Genomic DNA, 18,836 nt, shown 5'->3' with positions numbered 1-18,836 from the left:
TATTTTTAGTAGAGATGGGGTTTCACCATGTTGGTCAGGCTGGTCTCAAATTCCTGACCTCTAATGATCTGCCCCCATTGGCCTCCCAAAGTTTTGAGATTACAGGCATGAGCTGCTGTGCCCAGCCAATAACGTCTTTTGAATAAAAGAAAAGATGTTGTTGGGGGTATGAAAATCACCAGAAAATGAAAATGTTTCTTAAAAATAAAAGAATTTTTAAAAATTATTTTCTTAAAATGAAAAATTTTTGTCTTCTGGACTAAATTGCAGTGTGGAAAGAGTCACATCAGCCTTTGGACAGAACTAAGGCCATGATTTGCTACAGGGAAGTTAGCATCTTTCTGAGTTTTCTTAATGAACATGTGAATAAGAGATTTGGTTATACTTTGTGCTTATTTAGCATCCTCTCTTTGAGGATGTCAAAAGGATTTTAGAAATGTTCTCTTTCTCACACAGGTGGACGTCTGATATATGAAGCTCCCCATCCACCTATCTGAGTACCTGACTTCTCAGGACTGACACCTACAGCATCAGGTATCTTGCCTTTCTTTAGTCTTAAAAGCGGTAACTAAGTTCCTTGAGGAAATACAGGCAGGGAACACATTCACTTCATTATGTTTCAGATAGGCCTGGGAACTGGAGTTGCTGCTGTAGTCCTGGTTCTACCATTAAATGTGTGACTCTAGTCCCTTTACTTCTCTAAGCCTCAATTTTTTCTTCTGCAAATAGGTGGGATTGGACTGGGTGATATCTAATCACTTGACGATATTATGGTAGTCTACCTTTATCCGAAGGTTCACTTTCCACGGTTTCAGTTACCTGCAGTCAAACTTGGTCCAAAAATATTAAATGAAAAATTTCAGAAACAAACAATTCACAAGTTGTAAATCGCACACCGTTCTGAATAGTGTGGGTGAAATCTCATACTGTCCATGTGATTTGTCCCTTTGTCCTGCGTCTCCACACTGTGTACGCTACCTGCACATTAGTCACTTAGTAGCTGTCTCTGTTATGTACAGGGTTGGGTACTATTCACAGTTTCTCTTTCTTTTTCTTTTTTTTTTGAGAAGGAGTCTCGCTGTGTCGCCCAGGCTGGAGTGCAGTGGTGCCATCTTGGCTCACTGCAACCTCCACCTCCCAGGTTCAAGCAATTCTCCTGCCTCAGCCTCCTGAGTAGCTAGGATTACAGGCATGTGCCACCATGCCTGGCTAATTTTTGTATTTTTAGTAGAAATGGGGTTTTGCCATGTTGGCCAGGCTGGTCTCAAACTCCTGACCTCAGGTAATCCTTCCCCCTTGGCTTCCCAAAGAGCTGAGATTATAGGCATGAGCCACCGCGCCTGACCCACTATCCAGTTTCAAGTATCCACTGGGGGGCTTAGAATCCACTCCTCAGATACGTGGGGGTGGTTACTGCATTCTCTTTGCCCTCTATGTAAGCCGTCAGCTCTCCACTGTGGATTATTCAATTCCTTTATTATTTAATGGCAGGATGGCTTTTCCCCCCGACTCACCCTCCCCAGCTCTGCAACTTGAAACTCTCTTCCCAAAACATCTAGCTGGGATGTTGGATTCAAACCTATGAAAATTCCTCAACTTAAGAGTATTTGGACAGATAGCATAGAAGTCGTGGCTTTTAGACCTTAGTTTTTCCCTACCGGCTTTCTGTTTGCATTAAGCTAGTATTTGACACTTGACATCTAGGGATTCTTACCTCCTTTGGCCAACGGTACTTCACACCCATATGCTAGTCCTTTTATGCTAAATGTGGGTTTTCCTGTTGTTTTTCAGGTACACAGCTTCTCCTAGCATGACCTCGATCTGATCAGCAAACAAGAAAATTTGTCTCCCGTAGTTCTGGGGCCTGTTCACCACCTACAACCACAGAGCTGTCATGGCTGCCATCTCTACTTCCATCCCTGTAATTTCACAGCCCCAGGTAAGGGCTTCAAACTAGCAGAGGTCTGAGGTAATCATAAGTTTTTCAAATATTTAAACTGGGTTTCAGGAAATGTGTTTGACACTAGGGATCATGTATATCTCTCTCGCTATCATTTGGTGCGTATTTGAATAATGGTGCTTTTGTGAGTGAGGTGCCATTTAGTTCAGGAAGCAGCTGGAACAATGAACAAGTGATTTTAGTGAACTGGCCTCTGTTTATAGGAGGCTTTGGTTTTCAGTGCTTAGGATGCCTGACTGTCATTACAGGCATCAAACTCTAAATCAAAGTAAATCAGTGGTAAACCCTGCTGCTTTTCCTCTCTTGGTTTTTTTGTGGGCCGGGGGGTGGGGTGGGCTTTAATGAAATATATCAGAATGGATCTAATTTTATAACAAGTTTTCTGAGGGCTGTCTTGTTGTCCTCCTCCTATACTTACTCTTTTGCCTTGACCTGTTCTAGGAACTTTGAAAACAAAATGCAATTCCAGAAACTTCTGAACAGCAATCGTATGAGTTATTTTTTTCTGTCCAGTGAAGAGCAGTAATACGGCAGGGACATGGTCTTTGTTCAGATGATTTTACAGCCTGATTTAATCAGGCATTTGCTGGACTCTTTCAGATTCACCAGGCATCAGGGTACAATGTGGAAACAGACTTTGGAGTCATAAGGCCACAGTTCACATCCCTGCTCCTCTGATTGCAGGATGAAGAGCCTTAGTCATGCCAGCCTCTCTCAGCTTCAGTTTCCTCTCATGTAATTGTTCCTGTCATGATGGTTACATGGATAAAATGATGGTTCATACGCATGAGGCATACAGAGGTGCTCAGCAAGTATAGTTTCCCATTTACTCTTCATTTATCTTCTTTCTATAGTGTGACCTCCTTTCTCATTTGTGACAATCGTTTTTTGGCCAACTTTATTTTTATTTATTTATTTTTTTGAGAGAGAGCCTTGCTCTGTTGCCCAGGCTGGAGTATAGTGGCGTGATCTTGGCTCACTGCAATCTCCGCCTCCTGGGTTCAAGTGATTCTCCTGTCTCAGCTTCCTGAGTAGCTGAGATTACAGGCGCCCGCCACCACGCCCAGCTAATTTTTGTATTTTGGTAGAGATGGGGTTTCACCATGTTGGTCAGGCTGGTCTTGAACTCTTGACCTCAAATGATCCACCTGCCTTGGCCTCCCAAAGTGCTGGGATTACAGGCCTGAGCCACTGTGCCCAGCCTCGGGCAACTTTGAAGAAAAAAGCATACTTTCAAGAAAGAGCCATATGATTGAAATTTGAACTTGATACAGAACATTGTTCCACACTGTTTTTTTCAGTATGATTTTGCAGGCTATTCAATTTTGTATGTATTTCAGTAGAAGTTTGTGTGTTTGTGAGAGAGGGAAAGAAGAAGGAGAGGGAAAAAGGAGAACAAGGGGCATTTTTCCTTCATGTAGTATAGTGTTTTCTCCTTAGCACCATTTGGGATGTCATCATTGTTATCAACCCTGGGATTTTATCATATGAATAAAGCCCTTTATTCATATCATATGAATAAAGAATAAAGTACTAAGGCCTTTAGTATTATTTTCCAGAATGTTTAGTGTTACCATCATCATATGCATTCCTCTTTCTGATAAGTGGACCATTGTCCTTTCAACACTTCATTTACTTCGGGTGTTTGGTTTCCCTTATCTTCAATAGACTTTTTTGGTGTCTGAGAGACTTGGAGAATGGGCAAAGAGATTTAATGCCTGTTACCTGAGGTCACCATTTCAAAGTCCACTGCAGCTGTTCCCGTGTAATGACTCTTCTTAGTCCTTTTGTGAACTGAGTTAGGCTAGTGCAGGTTTTCTGGACAGGGCATTTCCACATCCCAGTGTTGCTGCTGTCATCTGTCAGCATTTCCAACAGTATCTTCTTATCTCTATACATTTCTGTTACACAAGTGCCTATCAGCTGGTGAGGAATAGAAGTACCTCTGAATGACTCATTTAATTAAAATGTTTAACACTGCCCAAAGGAGAAAGAGGTTCTATTTCATACAATCACTGGGGGGAAATGTGTACTCTTGTAAATTCTCTGTGGGAAAGTAAATTGGTACAGTCACTCTGGAGGGTAATTCAACAGTATCTATTAAAATTATACACTTCTGCACATGGCCTGCTCCTGTCTTGGAATCTACATTAGAAAAACACTCACACATGAGCCCAAGGAGTGTATAAAGATATTCACTGAAGTATTGGTTGCAAACCAAGAAGTACAAAATTTTGTGAATATCCAGTAGTAGAAAGACTTAATGAATTCAGGAATGTGGACATGATTGAAATACTATTCAGTCATTTTATTTATTTTTCCTTTTTTTTTTTTTTTTTTTGAGATGGAGTCTCGCTGTATTGTCCAGGCTGGAGTGTAGTGGCACGATCTCAGCTCACTGCAACCTCCACCTTCTGGGTTCCAGCGATTCTCCTGCCTCAGCCTCCCAAGTAGCTGGGATTACAGGCATGTGCCCCCATGCCTGGTTAATTTTTGTATTTTTAGTAGAGACAGGGTTTCACCATGTTGTCCAGGCTGGTCTCAAACTCCTGACCTCAGGCGATCTGCCCATCTCGGCCTCCGAAAGTTCTGGGATTACAGCCATGAGCCACCACGTCTGACCACTATTCAGTAGTTTTAAAATGAGGATGTCTACATAGCTATATATTAGTCCAAGATATCGTATGGAGGAAAAAGAAAGCAAGATGCAAAATAGTACTTATGGGAAGATACCATTAAAATTCTAAAACAAGACTGTGTATTTTTAGGGACAAATATATGGTACATTAATGGAAATGGATAATGAAAGTCCTAGAACATACATTCTTAACATAGTGATACTGCCCCAAGAGGACAAAAATTGGGTTTTGGGAGATGAAAAAAATCCCTCCAAAGCTTATACCTCTATCCAACAAAATCTTATTCCTTAGTATTTAGTTTTTTCTCATTAGAGAAAATTTAAGTGTAATTAATTTTTCTCCTTAAGGATCACTAACGAGAAAAAAATATGGCCAAGAAACACTGGTTTCTTGAGGGAGGCACATAGGCTCACCAGCCACCCTGCTTCAATTTGCTAATTACCTGAGCCTGGGGGGAAGGTATCCACCCTCTTAGTGCCTCTATTTCCTTACCCACAGAAAGAGCATAGCAATAATGAAGCCAACCTGATAGGGTTATTTTAAGGAGGAAATGAAATAACTTCTATAAAACTCAGAATAGTGCCTGGCACATATTCTGGGCACATATTGCCCAGTGCATGTTAGCAAGCATTGTTATTATTGCTCGGCAAGCCTTGTGGCAGGGCTGGGGGATACAAGAATAAATAAGAGAAATAAGTTTTGCCCTGCCAGAGTTTAGAGATATAGTGGGAGATATACAGATAAAACAAAAAGTTGCAACGCTTTGTCACCCATGCAGGAATGCACAAATACAGGAAGTATGGGTGCTCTGGGAGGAAAGTGGAGACCCAAGAAAAGATTTAGAGGATCAGGGAAGGCTTCTTGAAGGAAGACCGCTAGGCTGAGAACAAATAAATATGAGTTATTTTGGTAAAGGAGAAGAAAAAGCATAGGTGAATGTCAAGTGTCCCAAGGTGAGAGAGAGAGAGCAAGAGCAAAGCATTTAGAATTTTGTTTTGGATGGTTGCACTACAGTGGGGCATGATATCGTAAACAGTGATGTCCCTAGAGCCACCTATACCAACTCACAGAGGCAGACTGTTAAATTTTCAGGAATTTTGCAAGCCAGTTGACTTCATGCTAGCAGCTTGAAATCAGCCACATGGAATAGTTACACTGCAGAAATTGGCAAATGCTAGAATTAGCATAAATGGGTTAGGTTATAAAATTGGAGATTTTACAAGGTCTTTCAAACCTTATTAATGAATTTAACATTGATCTTAAAAGAAGTTTTTGTTAGCTTAATGGTCCCGGCCTTTGAAATAGACCTGGGTTCAAGTTCTGACTTTCGATAATTGTTTTATTGAGCAAGTTTGTTAATTAACCTTAACCAGGGTAGTTCCATTATTCTCACTGTATTTTGGGAATGGTGGCAGCCTCTGATGGCTGGGGAACTAAGCACATGGGGAAGGAGTCAGCTATACACTCGGGCATTAGGTCATAGAGACAGATAGCTTCTTCTGGAGAGATGCAGACCATTGGGTCACTTGGTTCCCAGGATCCTTTGGCCAATGATGGGCCTCTTAATTATATGTCAATTCCTCACATGTAATTTGTACAGTCAAAGTTAGTCCAAGGCTGACTCGCCCTTGCCCCGAAGCTTCTACTGATGTCTTCTCCCTTATTATCAGTTTTGCCCAGGTTCAAAGAAGGTAAAAATAATTTAGATATAGCATCTTCTTAGGCAAGCATAATAAGCAGCTCACTCAGTCACCTTAGCCTGGTATTGTTTGGCACATCAACTTGCATTATTTTCCAGTGAATTCAGGGACCTTGTAAAGATAAATCCACATTCAAGTGTGAAAGGCCTGAAAATCCTTTTCTAAGGCCAAAACAACAATTTTTTAAAAAAACTTTCGGTTTTGTTTGTTACTCTATTCATTGGATAACAAAGAGCATTTTTCTAATCAAGGCTGCCTAATACTACATATAAACGAATTAATATGAACAAATAGCTTGTGATTGTTTCAAACAATAATAGGGAAGAAAGCTTGCGTTGTCACGCCTGCTGGGATTGCTGTTTAGTTAGTTGAAAGATATGCCTTGTGCTTTGAAATGGGGCAAGTTTGTATTCTCTGCTTTATGCCTGCCTTGACTCTGAGACAGATTTTTGTTTTCTCATGCTGAGAGAGCACCTAGCTCTTACAAAGCTAGGTGATGAATACTAAGACGAAACTGGACTAGCAGCAGCAAGAAGATGCTGTGTTTGTAGCCAATTTGTAATTCTGCTGATCCAGACACTGAAAAAGAGTTTTCTTATCCAAAGGAAACTCCCGGGATGTATTTGCAGACAGGAACCTGTTCATCATTAGGTTGAGTTAATGTGTTTGTGTCCTGTGGATATTGGGGGCATGGGGATAGGGTAGGAAACCAAACAAACTTGCAGCTCTCCGGAGCCATTTTCTGTTTCTAGCACTGTGTTAAGCATTACCCTGTGCTTGATCAGGTTACTGTGGATAGAAGTTGGATTAAAAGTTTCGTTTTCATTTTTCATGAAAGAGTTTATTAACTCAGTACCAGAGTGAGCAGTTTGGCTTCTCTCAAACCTAGGATGATATTAGAGGCCAGAATAGGTATCTGAGAACCTAAAAGATATTCAGGTCTCACACCTGTGATTCCAGTAAGGAAAGACTCTTCTTTATCAGTATTTTTCAAGGTGTATCACTCTGTCTCTCATTTGTTATATGACCATTTTGTTATTTTTTAATTTTAATTTTTATATTTATTTGAATTTATTTTATTTTAAAATATTTTACTTTAAGTTCTGGGATACATGTGCAGAACATGCAGGTTTGTTACATAGGTATACATGTGCCATGGTAGTTTGCTGTACCTATCAACCCATCATCTAGGTTGGTTTTTTTTTTTCTTGAGATGGAGTCTCACTCTGTTGCTGAGGCTGGAGTGCAATGGCGCAATCTTGGCTCACCACAACCTCTGCCTCCCAAGTTCAAGCGATTCTCCTGCCTCAGCCTCCTGAGTAGCTGGGACTACAGGCATGTGCCACCATGCCTGGCTAATTTTTGTATTTTTAGAAGAGATGGGGTTTCACTATGTTGGCCAGGCTGGTCTTGAACTCCTGACCTAGTGATCCGCCTGCCTTGACCTGCCAAAGTGGTAGGTTTTAAGCCCATCGTCTAGGTTTTAAGCCCGCATACAATAGGTATTTGTTCTAATGCTCTCCCTCCCCTTTTCCCCCACCCCTAGACAGGCCCTGGTGTGTGATGTTCCCCTCCCTATGTCCATGTGTTCTCATTGTTCAGCTCCTACTTGTGAGTGAGAATATGTGGTATTTGGTTTTCTGTTCCTGTGTTAGTTTGCTGAGAATGGTGGTTTCCAGCTTCATCCATGTCTCTACAACAGACGTGAACTCATTCTTTTTTATGGCCGTGTATTATTCCATGGTGTATATGTGCCATATCTTCTTTATCCAGTCTATCATTGATGGGCATCTGGGTTGTTTCCAAGTCTTTGCTATTGTAAATAGTGCTACAATAAACATGCGTGTGCATGTGTCTTCATAGTAGAAATGATTTATAATCCTTTGGGTATATACCCAGTAATGGGATTGCTGGGTCAAATGGTATTTCTGGTTCTAGATCCTTGAGGAATCACCACACTGTCTTCCACAAAGGTTGAACTAATTCACACTCCCACCAACAGTGTAAAGGTGTTCCCATTTCTTCACATCCTCTCCAGCATCTGTTGTTTCCTGACTTTTTATTAATCGCCATTCTAACTGGTATGAGATGGTATCTCATTGTGGTTTTGATTTGCATTTCTCTAATGACCAGGAATAATGAGCTTTTTTTCATATGTTTGTTGGACACATAAATGTCTTCTTTTGAGAAGTATCTGTTCATATCCTTCACCCACATTTTGATGGGGTTGTTTTTTTCTCTTAAATTTGTTTAAGTTCCTTGTAGATTCTGGATATTAGACCTTTGTCAGATGGATAGATTGCAAATTTTTTTTCCCATTCTGTAGGTTGCCTGTTCACAACCATTTTGGTTTTAAGCCAAGAACATAAAGATATTTCGATCCCTCCAAGTGATTTCCTGTAGCTTTCATTGAAGATGTGAATTTGGGTAGATTTTCAGTGTCTTAGTTAAGAGATTGTTCCTCTAATTCTCATTCAGTGTTCTGATAAAACGTGATTGCGGCTGGGTGCTGTGGCTCACGCCTGTAATCCCAGCACTTTGGGAGGTTGAGACCGGTGGATCACCTGAGGTCAGAAGTTCGAGACAGCCTGGCCAATATGGTGAAACCCCATCTCTATGGAAAATACAAAAATCAGCCAGGTGTGGTGGTGTGCACCTGTATTCTCAGCTACTCAGGAGGCTGAGACAGGAGAATTACTTGAACCCAGGAGGCAAAGGTTGCAGGTTGCAGTGAGCCAAGATTGGACCACTGCACTCCAGCCTGGGTGAAACAGTGAGACTCTGTCTCAAAAAAAAAAAAAAAAAAAAAAAAGTGGTGTCTGCTTGTTGTCTTTTGGAAGACACTTTTTTTTGGACATCCTTACCAATAGGTACTCTCAACAAAATATGTATTTTCAAAATCTATGTTTTAGAAGGTTTTATTTCTGATATTAGAAAGTGGATTTTTTTATCAAAGCAACTGAATTTCACATTAAATGGGTTGTTTTTTTTGAGGCTGAAAGATTCATCTTTTTGGATAGAACTTTGTACTATGGCAGTTTTCAGACATTCACAAAAATAAAAATAACAATCTCAATATAGCCAACACCTAGATTCAGTAATAACATTTTGACACACTTGCTTCACTTGCTCCTTTTTTGGGGGATGAAGTATTTTAGAATCCCTAGCATTGTCAACTTTTAAAAAATCCCCTTATGTTAATACGCATATCTAAAAAATAATTTGCTTGAATAACCACACTGCCATCATCACACTTAGCAAAAGTATAAATAACTCCTTAATATCACTTGATACTCAATTCATATTCAGGTTTCTTCAGTTGCTTTTCTAAAATGTGTTTTTGTAGTTGGTGGGTTATTTTTGTTTTTTAAAAACATTGATTAGATCAGTTTACTCTTCTGCATAAAATGATTCAATGACTCTTAAGGTTTAAAAAGGCAATTCCACTTCCTCTCTTTATTTTCTAAGTGAGAAAATAGATTGAAATTATAACTAGAATATTTCACAACTGAAGAATACAAAAATGAGACACACAGAAGGCTCCAGAGTAAGGGAATTCATACAATGTTTGCAATTATTAAATTATGAGTCTCTGAAGTAAGGGATTACAGATTATCTTGATAGTGCTTTCTTTCAAATTAAAATGTGAATAATTAATTGCAGTATGAAGTATGTTTCCAGTGCCACACGATAATTTTGTCTAACATAGAATTGAGAAAAGGTAATGCATGGGCATAGACCCAGGTGGATTTTGGTTCACATCTAGACTGTTATACACCATAGCTAGGGGATCTTCAATACATAGGTCTTTTTCAGCTTTATTTTTTAAAATCTCTAGAATTCAAATAACATACACTGTGGTCACAAGTTTAAATGGCAAAAATAACTGCTAAGTGCTTTGTATAGTATCAGCCTTTTAATAGATACCTGATGTATGTTAGTTCTTTCCCTTTTCCCCATGATTATTCTGGAAGTTCTTTACAGGGAGAAAGAGGTAACTATTACATATAGTCTGTGTATGTTGTATGCCAGAAGACCCATCAAAGGAAGGCCATGTGGGATAAACACTCTATGGAAAACTCCAACGTATTGCCAGGAATAAATGCATGTGGAGATAAACATTGAGACTTCTGACTTCATCTTGAACCGTGTTTCTATTAGAAGTTAAATTTGTTCCCATAATGCAATTTAAATTCATCTTGTGCCTCCTTTTGTGTTTATAAACTCAGATAAGGTTTGAGAAGAGATATTATTTTGGAATCTGAAAGCCCATTTTGAATTTTCTATTCATAAGATGAAATTGTACAGGGGCACCTAGGGTAAACCACATATGATACCTTTCATGTTTGTTTATTTTTCTTTCTAATACATCCTTTTTAATTGGTTTAGTCTTTAATGGTTAATGGAGCTACTCCTTTATCTTTCAAAGTGGGTCTGGCTTTTTCCCACTTCTTGTCCATTAGGGAACTGTTTGCCCAATCTCCTTTTCATACCCCTAGATTCTCCAGCTGTCTTTCTTTGAACTTTTGTTGCAGCTTTGCTGTGAATACACACTAAGGTGGGACAATGGCCTGCTGGTTTTTTTCCACCTGAGAAAATCATAATTATAGAGTCCAGGGGATTTCTGTCTTTTAAGATCTGTACCTTGCCTTAATAAGACTGTCATTTAAAAAAATCAATCTTTCCCTGCTGTGTGATAATATTAATACTGCCATTTGGTAATTGCATAACATCACTTAAGAGGTGCCCTTAAGTTAAACTTATCCCATTTCATGCATGATTGTGTTAGGCAGGCTCAGGCCAGGAGAAAAGCAGAAGTGGGTTGATACTTGCTTCTCAGCATCAGAGAATATGTTTATTAGAGGGCCATGGAGCATATTAGTTTCTGAAAGCATAGGTTGGAAATAAAGCAACTTTCAATGATTCAGACAACTTTTAGTAGCAGGAATTCCAATCTTGCAGGAAGAAGAGTAGGGTGTGTGTGTTAGTGAACTAGGTGGCTGATTTCAAAGTCAGAATGTCCAGCAGGTAATATCGAAACATTTGCACTTAGATGAGTTTCCACCACCAAGCATAGGAAGGTTTTGGAGTGGAGCAGGTGTAGGCCCCAACTCTCAGGGCTTTGCATACTTAGAACTCTGTTTAGTATTACCTTAATCGTGGTTGATCAGGTTACTGCAGTAACCTGGTAAAGACAGTGGAGGAGAAGACCCAGGAAGCATCCCAGCTGAATGGCACAGGTCATAGTGCAGGGCTCACCTCTGACATGCTGGATTGTGTAGAGCTGACTGATGGGAACTTAGGAATGAGCTGTCATGGTCAGATGTAGATCCCACTTATGTAAGATAGGTCAAGATGGAGAGACTTAGCCATAGATCACTCCACTGTCTCATTCAAAACTAGCTGGAAAACTAGGGCAATGCTGAAGTTGCAGAGGGGAATTCAATGCTATGGCAGTGGAGAAAGAAAAGGCAGGAGAAACAAGGTGGCAAATGATTGTGAGGATTATAGTCATCAGTTGCACCACAGTATTTTACTCTTTCAAATGATGTATCATGAATATACATGATATGGTTTGACTGTGTTCCCACCCAAATCTTATCCTGAATCGTAGCTCCCATAATCCTCATGTCGTAGGAGGAACCTGGTGGGAGGTAATTGAATCATGGGGATGGGTTTTTCCCATGCTATTCTCGTGATAGTAAATAAGTCTCATGAGATCTGATGGTTTTATAAAGGGCAGTTCCCCTGCACACACTCTCTTGCCTGTGGCCATGTACGATGTGCCTTTGCTCCTCCTTCACCTTCTGTCATGATTGTGATGCCTCCCCAGACATGTGGAACTGTGAGTCCATTAAATCTCTTTTTCTTTCTTTCTTTTTTTTTTTTTTTTTTTGAGATAGAACCTCACTCTGTCACCCAGGCTGAAGTGCAGTGGCATGATCACAGTTCACTGCAACCTCTGCCTCCCAGTTTCAAGCAATTCTCCTGCCTCAGCCTCCCAAGTAGCTGGGACTACAAGTGTGTGCCACTACGCCTGGCTAATTTTTGTATTTTTAGTAGAGACGGGATTTCACCATGTTGGCCAGGCTGGTCTTGAACTCCTGACCTCAGGTGATCCACCCGTCTCAGCCTCCCAAAGTGCTGGGATTACAGGCATGAGCCACCACGCCCAACCCTAAACCTCTTTTTTTTTATAAGTTACCCAGTGTTGGGTATTTCTTGATAGCAGTATGAAAATGGACTAATACAATACATTTACTCATAGGAGTCTTAGGAGCACATTTGGCTTTTTTTTTTCCCCTTAAAATGATTATAAATGAATTGCTCTCAGTATCTGAAATATTAAGTGCTGCTTTTTAAAAATTGTATACGTTTATTGCTGTCTCTTAGCTTGTCACAGTAAAAAGATAGTTTATAGAGATAAGCTGTTTTGTAATAAAAAAGGACAATAATGGAAGGTAGTAGAAGATAATAAAAACTAAAATAGATACAAAATTCCATTTTTAAAATTGAAATGGAATAAGTTTATAAGGAAATATATTGTTATTAGCCTTTCAGCAAAATGGGCTAATGGAAAATAATTTTTCATTTTTGTCAGTATGAATTATTATATTGTTTTGACCTGTCAGTTCAAGTAAGGCTGCATTTTAGAGCTGGCATTTGGTTTATGAAGGTTCAAGTCTTCTGGGTTACCTGATTAAAAGTTTCAGGAGAATAGATGTCACAGAAATAGAGTTCTCAATGTTCAACATATAAAAGAAGGTGATCTTTTTCTCTTTGTTTTGTGGATGAGTAAATTAACATTCCCTCCCACTTCTTCCTCTCTCTCTTAATGGCTCAGACTGAATTCAATTTCTTTCTTTCCTTTTTTTTAAAAAAAATAAATAAAGCAAAATGAAATGCATACAGGGAGTTATAATGCAATAACATAGCCATTACCAAGCTTTGTAGAATGTTAACATTTCGATGTAATTTCTTCAAGATAACAAGTCAGTAATTACAGATAAAGTTGGAGCCCTTTTACTCCTTCCTAATTCCATTAGCCTCCTCTTTGCCCAGGCCATTAATTGATACTTATCATCTCTCTGCATGTGTTTGTGAATGTATACATATGTGAGAAAAACATAAAAAATATATAGTAGGCTTCTGCGGTTTATTTATTGATACATAATATTTGTACATGTTTACAGGGTACATGTGATATTTTATTACACACATAGAATGTGTAATGATCAAGTCAGGCTATTCAGGCTATTCATCACCTCATGTACTCATTATTTCTGTTGAGATGTGTTGGGAACACATCCATGTGTTCCTATCCATATCAATGTGTTGGGAACGTTTTAAGTTCTCTCTTCTAGCTATTTGGAAATATACCATACATTTTCGTTAACTATAGCCACCCTACTCTGCTATCGAACGTTAGAACTTACTCCTTCTATCTAACTGTATGTTTGTACCCATTAACTAACCCCTCTTTATCCTCACCTCCCCATTACCCTTCCCAGCCTCTGGTAACCACCATTCTATTCACTATACATGAGATCAATTTTTTTTAATCCTATGTTCATAGATCCCATGCCTGGGATATTTGTCGTTCTGTGTCTGGCTTATTTCGCTTAATATAATGACTGCCCCCCACTCCATGCATGTTGCTGCAGCTGACATGGTTTCATTCTTTTTTATGACCAGATAGTATCCCATTGTGTATATATACCACATTTTCTTTATCCATTCATTAATTGATAGGCACTTAGGTTGAATCTGTGTCTCTGCTATTTTAAATAGTGCTGTGGTAACACATGAATGCAGGTATCCCTTTGATATACTGATATTTTTTTCCTCTTCTACTTTTTTTTGTTTGTTTTTTGAGAGAGGGTCTCACTCTGTCACCCAGGCTGGAGTGCAGTGTTGTGATCTCAGCTCACTGCAACCTCCACCACCCAGGCTCAAGTGATCCTCCCACCTCAGCCTCGCAAGTAGCTAGGACCACAGATGTGTACCACCATGCCTGGCTAATTTTTTTGTATTTTTGGTAGAGACGGGGTTTCACCGTGTTGCCCAGGCTGGTCTTGAACTCCTAAGCTCAAGCAGTTTGGCTGCCTCAGCCCCCTAAAGTGCTGAAATGATGCCCTTCCTCCCTTCTTCCTTTCTTCCTTTCCTCCTTTCCTCCCTTCCTTCCATCCTTCTTACCTTCTCTGTCTTTCTTTCTTTTTTCTCTTTTCTGATAAATAGCCAGTAGAGGGATACCTAGATTATATGGAATTTCTGGTTTTAGTGGTTTTTTTTTTTTTTGTAGAGACATCTCCATACTGTTGTTTTTTTTTTTATAGTCGCTGTACTAATTTACATTCCCACCAACACTGTATAAGAGTTCCCTTTTCTCTGCATCCTTGCCAGCATTTGTTATTTTTTTGTCTTTTTAATAATAGCCATTCTGGCTGGGGTAAGATGATATCTTATTGTGGTTTTGATTTGCATTTCCCTGATGATTAGGAAAGTTAAGCGTTTTTTTTCATATACCTACTGGCCATTTGTATGTCTTCTTATGAGAAAGTGTATTCATATCCTTTGCCCACTTTTTAATGAGATTATTTGCTTTTTTTTTTTTTTTAAAAAAACTCTTGACTTGTTTGAGTTCCTTCTTTGTATACGCTGGATATTAGTACCTTGTCAGATGAATAGTTAGAAAATATTTTCTCCCATTCAACCAGTTGCCTCTTCATTCTATTGATTGTTTTAAAACATTTAGTTTAAAATAGTCCCTTTTGCCTGCTTTTGTTTTTATCTGTGCTTTTGAGGTCTTAGCCATAAAATATTTGCCTAGATCAATGCCCCGAAGTGTTTTCCAATGTTTTATTTTAGTAATTTTATAGTTTGCAGTCTTAATAAAGTCTTTATCTTGAGTTGATTTTTATATATGGTGAGACATAGGGGTCCAGTTCTATTCTTTTGCATAAGGATATCCAGTTTATCCAGCACCACTTATTGAAGAGGGTTTCTTTCCTCAATGTAGGTTCTTGATGCTTTTGTCAAAAAATAGGTTGGCTGTAAATACAGAGATTTATTTCTGTGTTTTCTATTCTGTTCCATTGGTCTATGTGTCTGTTTTTTATACCAATACCATGCTGTTTTGGTTACTATAGCTTTGTGATATATTTTGAAGTCAGATAGTGTGATGTTTCCAGCTTTGTTCTTTTTGCTCAGGATTGCTTTAGCTATTTAGGCTTGTTTTTGGTTCTGTATGAATTTTAGGATTGTTTTTTCTACTTCTGTAAAAAATGACATTGGTATTTTGATAGCGATTACATTGAATCTGTAGATTGCTTTGGGTAGTATGATCATTTTAACAATGTTAATTTGTTCGATTTATGAGCGTGGGATGTCTTTCCGTTTGTGTCCTCTTCAGTTTCTTCCATCAGTGTTTTGTAGTTTTCCTTGAAGAGGTCTTTTCCCTTCTTGGATAAATTTGGTCCTAGATATTTTATTTTATTTTTGTAGCTTTGGAAAGGGGATTGCCTTCTTTATTTTTTTTTTTGGATAGTTCATTATTGGTGTGTAAAAACACTATTGATTTTTGTATGTTGATTTTGTATCCTGCAACTTTACGGAATTTATCCAATGTAGGAGATTTTTGGTGGAGTCTTTGGATTTTTCTAGATATAAGATCATGTCATCTGCAAAGGGGGGCAATTTGCCTTCCTCTTTTCCAATTTGGATGCCTTTATTTCTTTCTGTTGCCTGATTGCTTTGGCTGGAACTTCTAGTATTATGTTGACTAGGAGTGGTGAAAGTGGGCATGTTATGTTGTTCCAGTTCTTAGAAGAAAGGCTTTCAGCTTTTCCGTATTCAGTATGATGTTAGCTGTGGATTTGTCATATATAGGCTTTATTAGGTTGAGATATGTTCCTTTTATGCCTAGTTGGCTGAGAGTTTTTGTCATGAAAGAATGTTGAATTTTATCAATTTTTTTTTGCATCTATTGAGATGGTCGTATGGTATTTATTCTTCATTCTGTTAATATGATGTATTGTGTTTATTGATTTGCATATGTTGAACCATCATTGCATCCATGGGATAAATCCTACTTGATCATGGTGCATGGTGCATTATTATTATTATTATTATTTATTTATTTTTTTTTTTTGAGACAGAGTATCGCTCTGTCACCTAGGTTTGAGTGCAATGGCATAATCATAGCTCCTGGGCTCAAGGGTTCCTCTTGCCTCAGCCTCCATGTAGCTGGGACTATAGGTGCACACTACTATGCCTTTTTTTTTTTGTAGAGATGGCATCTCGCTTTGTTGCCCAGACTGGTCTTGAACTCCTGGGCTCAAGTGATCCTCCCACCTTGGCCTCCCAAAATTCTGGGATTACGGGCATGAGCCACTGAACCCAACGTGGTATATTATCTTTTTGATGTGTTATTAGATTCAGTTTTCTGATATTTTGTTGAGGATTTTTTCCATCTATGTTCATCCGGGATATAGCCCTGCAGTTTTCTTTTTGTCTTGCATCCTTTTCTGGTTTTGATATCAGAGTAATGCTGGCCTTGTAGAATGAATTAGGAAAAATCCCCCCCCTTTGATATTTTGGAATCCTTTGAGGAGAATTGTGTTAATTCTTTGTAAGTTTGGTAGAATTTGGCAGTGAAGTCATTTAGTCCTGGAATTTATTTTGTTGGGAGACTTTTTATTACTGATTCAATCTCATTATTCATTGTTGGTCTGTTTAGGTTTTCCACTTTTTGATTCAATCTTGGTAGGTTGTATGTTTCTAGGAATTTATCCATTTCCTCTAGGTTTTCCAGTTTGCTAGCGTATAGTTGTTTATAACAGTCTGATGATCTTTTGTATTTCTATGGTATCAGTTATACTGCTTTTTTTTTTTCATTTCTAGTTATATTTGGGTCGTCTTTTTTCTTGGTTAGTCTAGTTAGTAGTTCAATTTTGTTTATCTTTTCAAAACACTAACTTCTTGTTTGGTTGATCCTTTGTATTGTCTTTTAAAGTCTATTTTATTTAGTTTTGCCCTAATCTTTCTTTCTTTATTTTTAAAACATTAACTTTTATTCTCTACTACACATAGTATTTTTATTATTATTATTATTATACTTTAAGTTCTGGGGTACATGTGCAGAATGTGCAGTTTTGTTACGTAGGTATACACATGCTATGGTGGTTTGCTGCACCCATCAACCTGTCACCTACATTAGGTATTCCTCCTAATGCTATCCCTCCCCTAGCCCCCCAACCCCCCAACAGGCCCCCGTGTGTGGTATTCCCCTCCCTGTGTCCATGTGTTTGCCTTGTTCAACTCCCACTTATGAGTGAGAACATGCAGTGTTTGGTTTTCTGTTCTTGTGATAGTTTGCTGATAATGATGGTTTCCAGCTTCATCCATGTCCCTGAAAAGGACACGAACTCATCCTTTTTTTAGGCCCTAATCTTTATTATTTTTTTTCTTCTGTTTATTTGGGGCTTGATTTTGTTCTTTTCTAGTTTTTTGAGATACATTTTTAGGTTGTTTATTGGAAATCTTTCTAGTTTTTTGATGTAGGAATTTATTGCTATAAATTTCCTTCTTCGCACTGCTTTGGTTGTATTCCATTGGTTTTGGTATGTTGTGTTTCAATTTTCATTTGTTTCAAGAAATTTTTTGATTTTCTTCTTAATTTCTTCCTTGACCCAATGGTCATTCAGTAGTTTTTTTTTTTTTAATTTCATGTATTTTTATAGTTTCCAAAGTTACTCTTGTAATTGATTTGTGGTTTTTTTTTTTTTTTCTACTGTGGTCTGAGGAGATAATTGGTATGATTTTTATTTAAATTTGTTGAGACTTTTTTATGTGGTCTATTCTGGGAACTGTTCCATGTGCTTATACAAAGAATGTATAATCTATAGCAGTTGGATGAAATGTTCTCTAAATGTCTATTAGGTCCATTTTTGTGTAAAGTGTAGTTTAAATCCGATGTTTGTTTGTTAATTTTTTTCCCAATGCTGAGAGTGGGGTGTTGAGGTCCCCAACCATTATTGTATTGGAATCTGTCTCTTCCTTTAAATCTAATAATATTATACATCTAGATGTTTCTGTGTTTGGTGCATATGTTTAGAATTGTTACATCTTTCTGGATTGATTCCTTTATCATTATGTAATGACCCTGTTTGTCTCTTTTTACTGTTTTAATTTAAAGTCCATTTTATCTGACATGTATATAGGTACTTGTGTTCATTCTTGGTTTTCATTTGCATGGAATATCTTTTTCTGTCTTTTTACTTTCAGTCTACATGTGTCTTCACAGATGAGATGAGTTTCTTGTGGGTAACAATATAGTTGCATCACGTTTTAAATCCATTCAGCCAGCCTGTATCTTTTAAGCGGAAAGTTTAATCTGTTTACATTCTTGGTTGTTATTGATATGTGAGGGATTATTCCTGTCATTTTGTTAATTGATTTTTGGTTGTTTCATGTATCCTTTTTCCTTTCTTTCTTATTGTTTATCATTGTGGTTTTGTGGTTTTCTTTAGTGGTAAC

At 38.2% G+C, this 18,836-nt stretch overlaps 1 protein-coding gene across 1 annotated transcript in view; it reads left to right on the top strand.

Annotated features, from left to right (window-relative positions):
* The window catches only part of LPAR1 (lysophosphatidic acid receptor 1), a 134,993-nt gene that overhangs the window by 32,248 nt on the left and 83,909 nt on the right, over positions 1 to 18,836 (top strand). Inside the window, exons 2-3 of the mRNA XM_054501884.2 lie at positions 457 to 534; positions 1,792 to 1,939. Coding sequence (XP_054357859.1) covers positions 1,895 to 1,939 — 45 coding nt within the window. The 5' untranslated portion in view covers positions 457 to 534; positions 1,792 to 1,894. The remainder of the gene's footprint in view (positions 1 to 456; positions 535 to 1,791; positions 1,940 to 18,836) is intronic.

This window comes from Pongo pygmaeus, chromosome 13, assembly GCF_028885625.2.
Source record: "Pongo pygmaeus isolate AG05252 chromosome 13, NHGRI_mPonPyg2-v2.0_pri, whole genome shotgun sequence".
NCBI classification, from domain to species: domain Eukaryota; kingdom Metazoa; phylum Chordata; class Mammalia; order Primates; family Hominidae; genus Pongo; species Pongo pygmaeus.
This window is presented reverse-complemented; position numbering and strand designations above follow the sequence as displayed.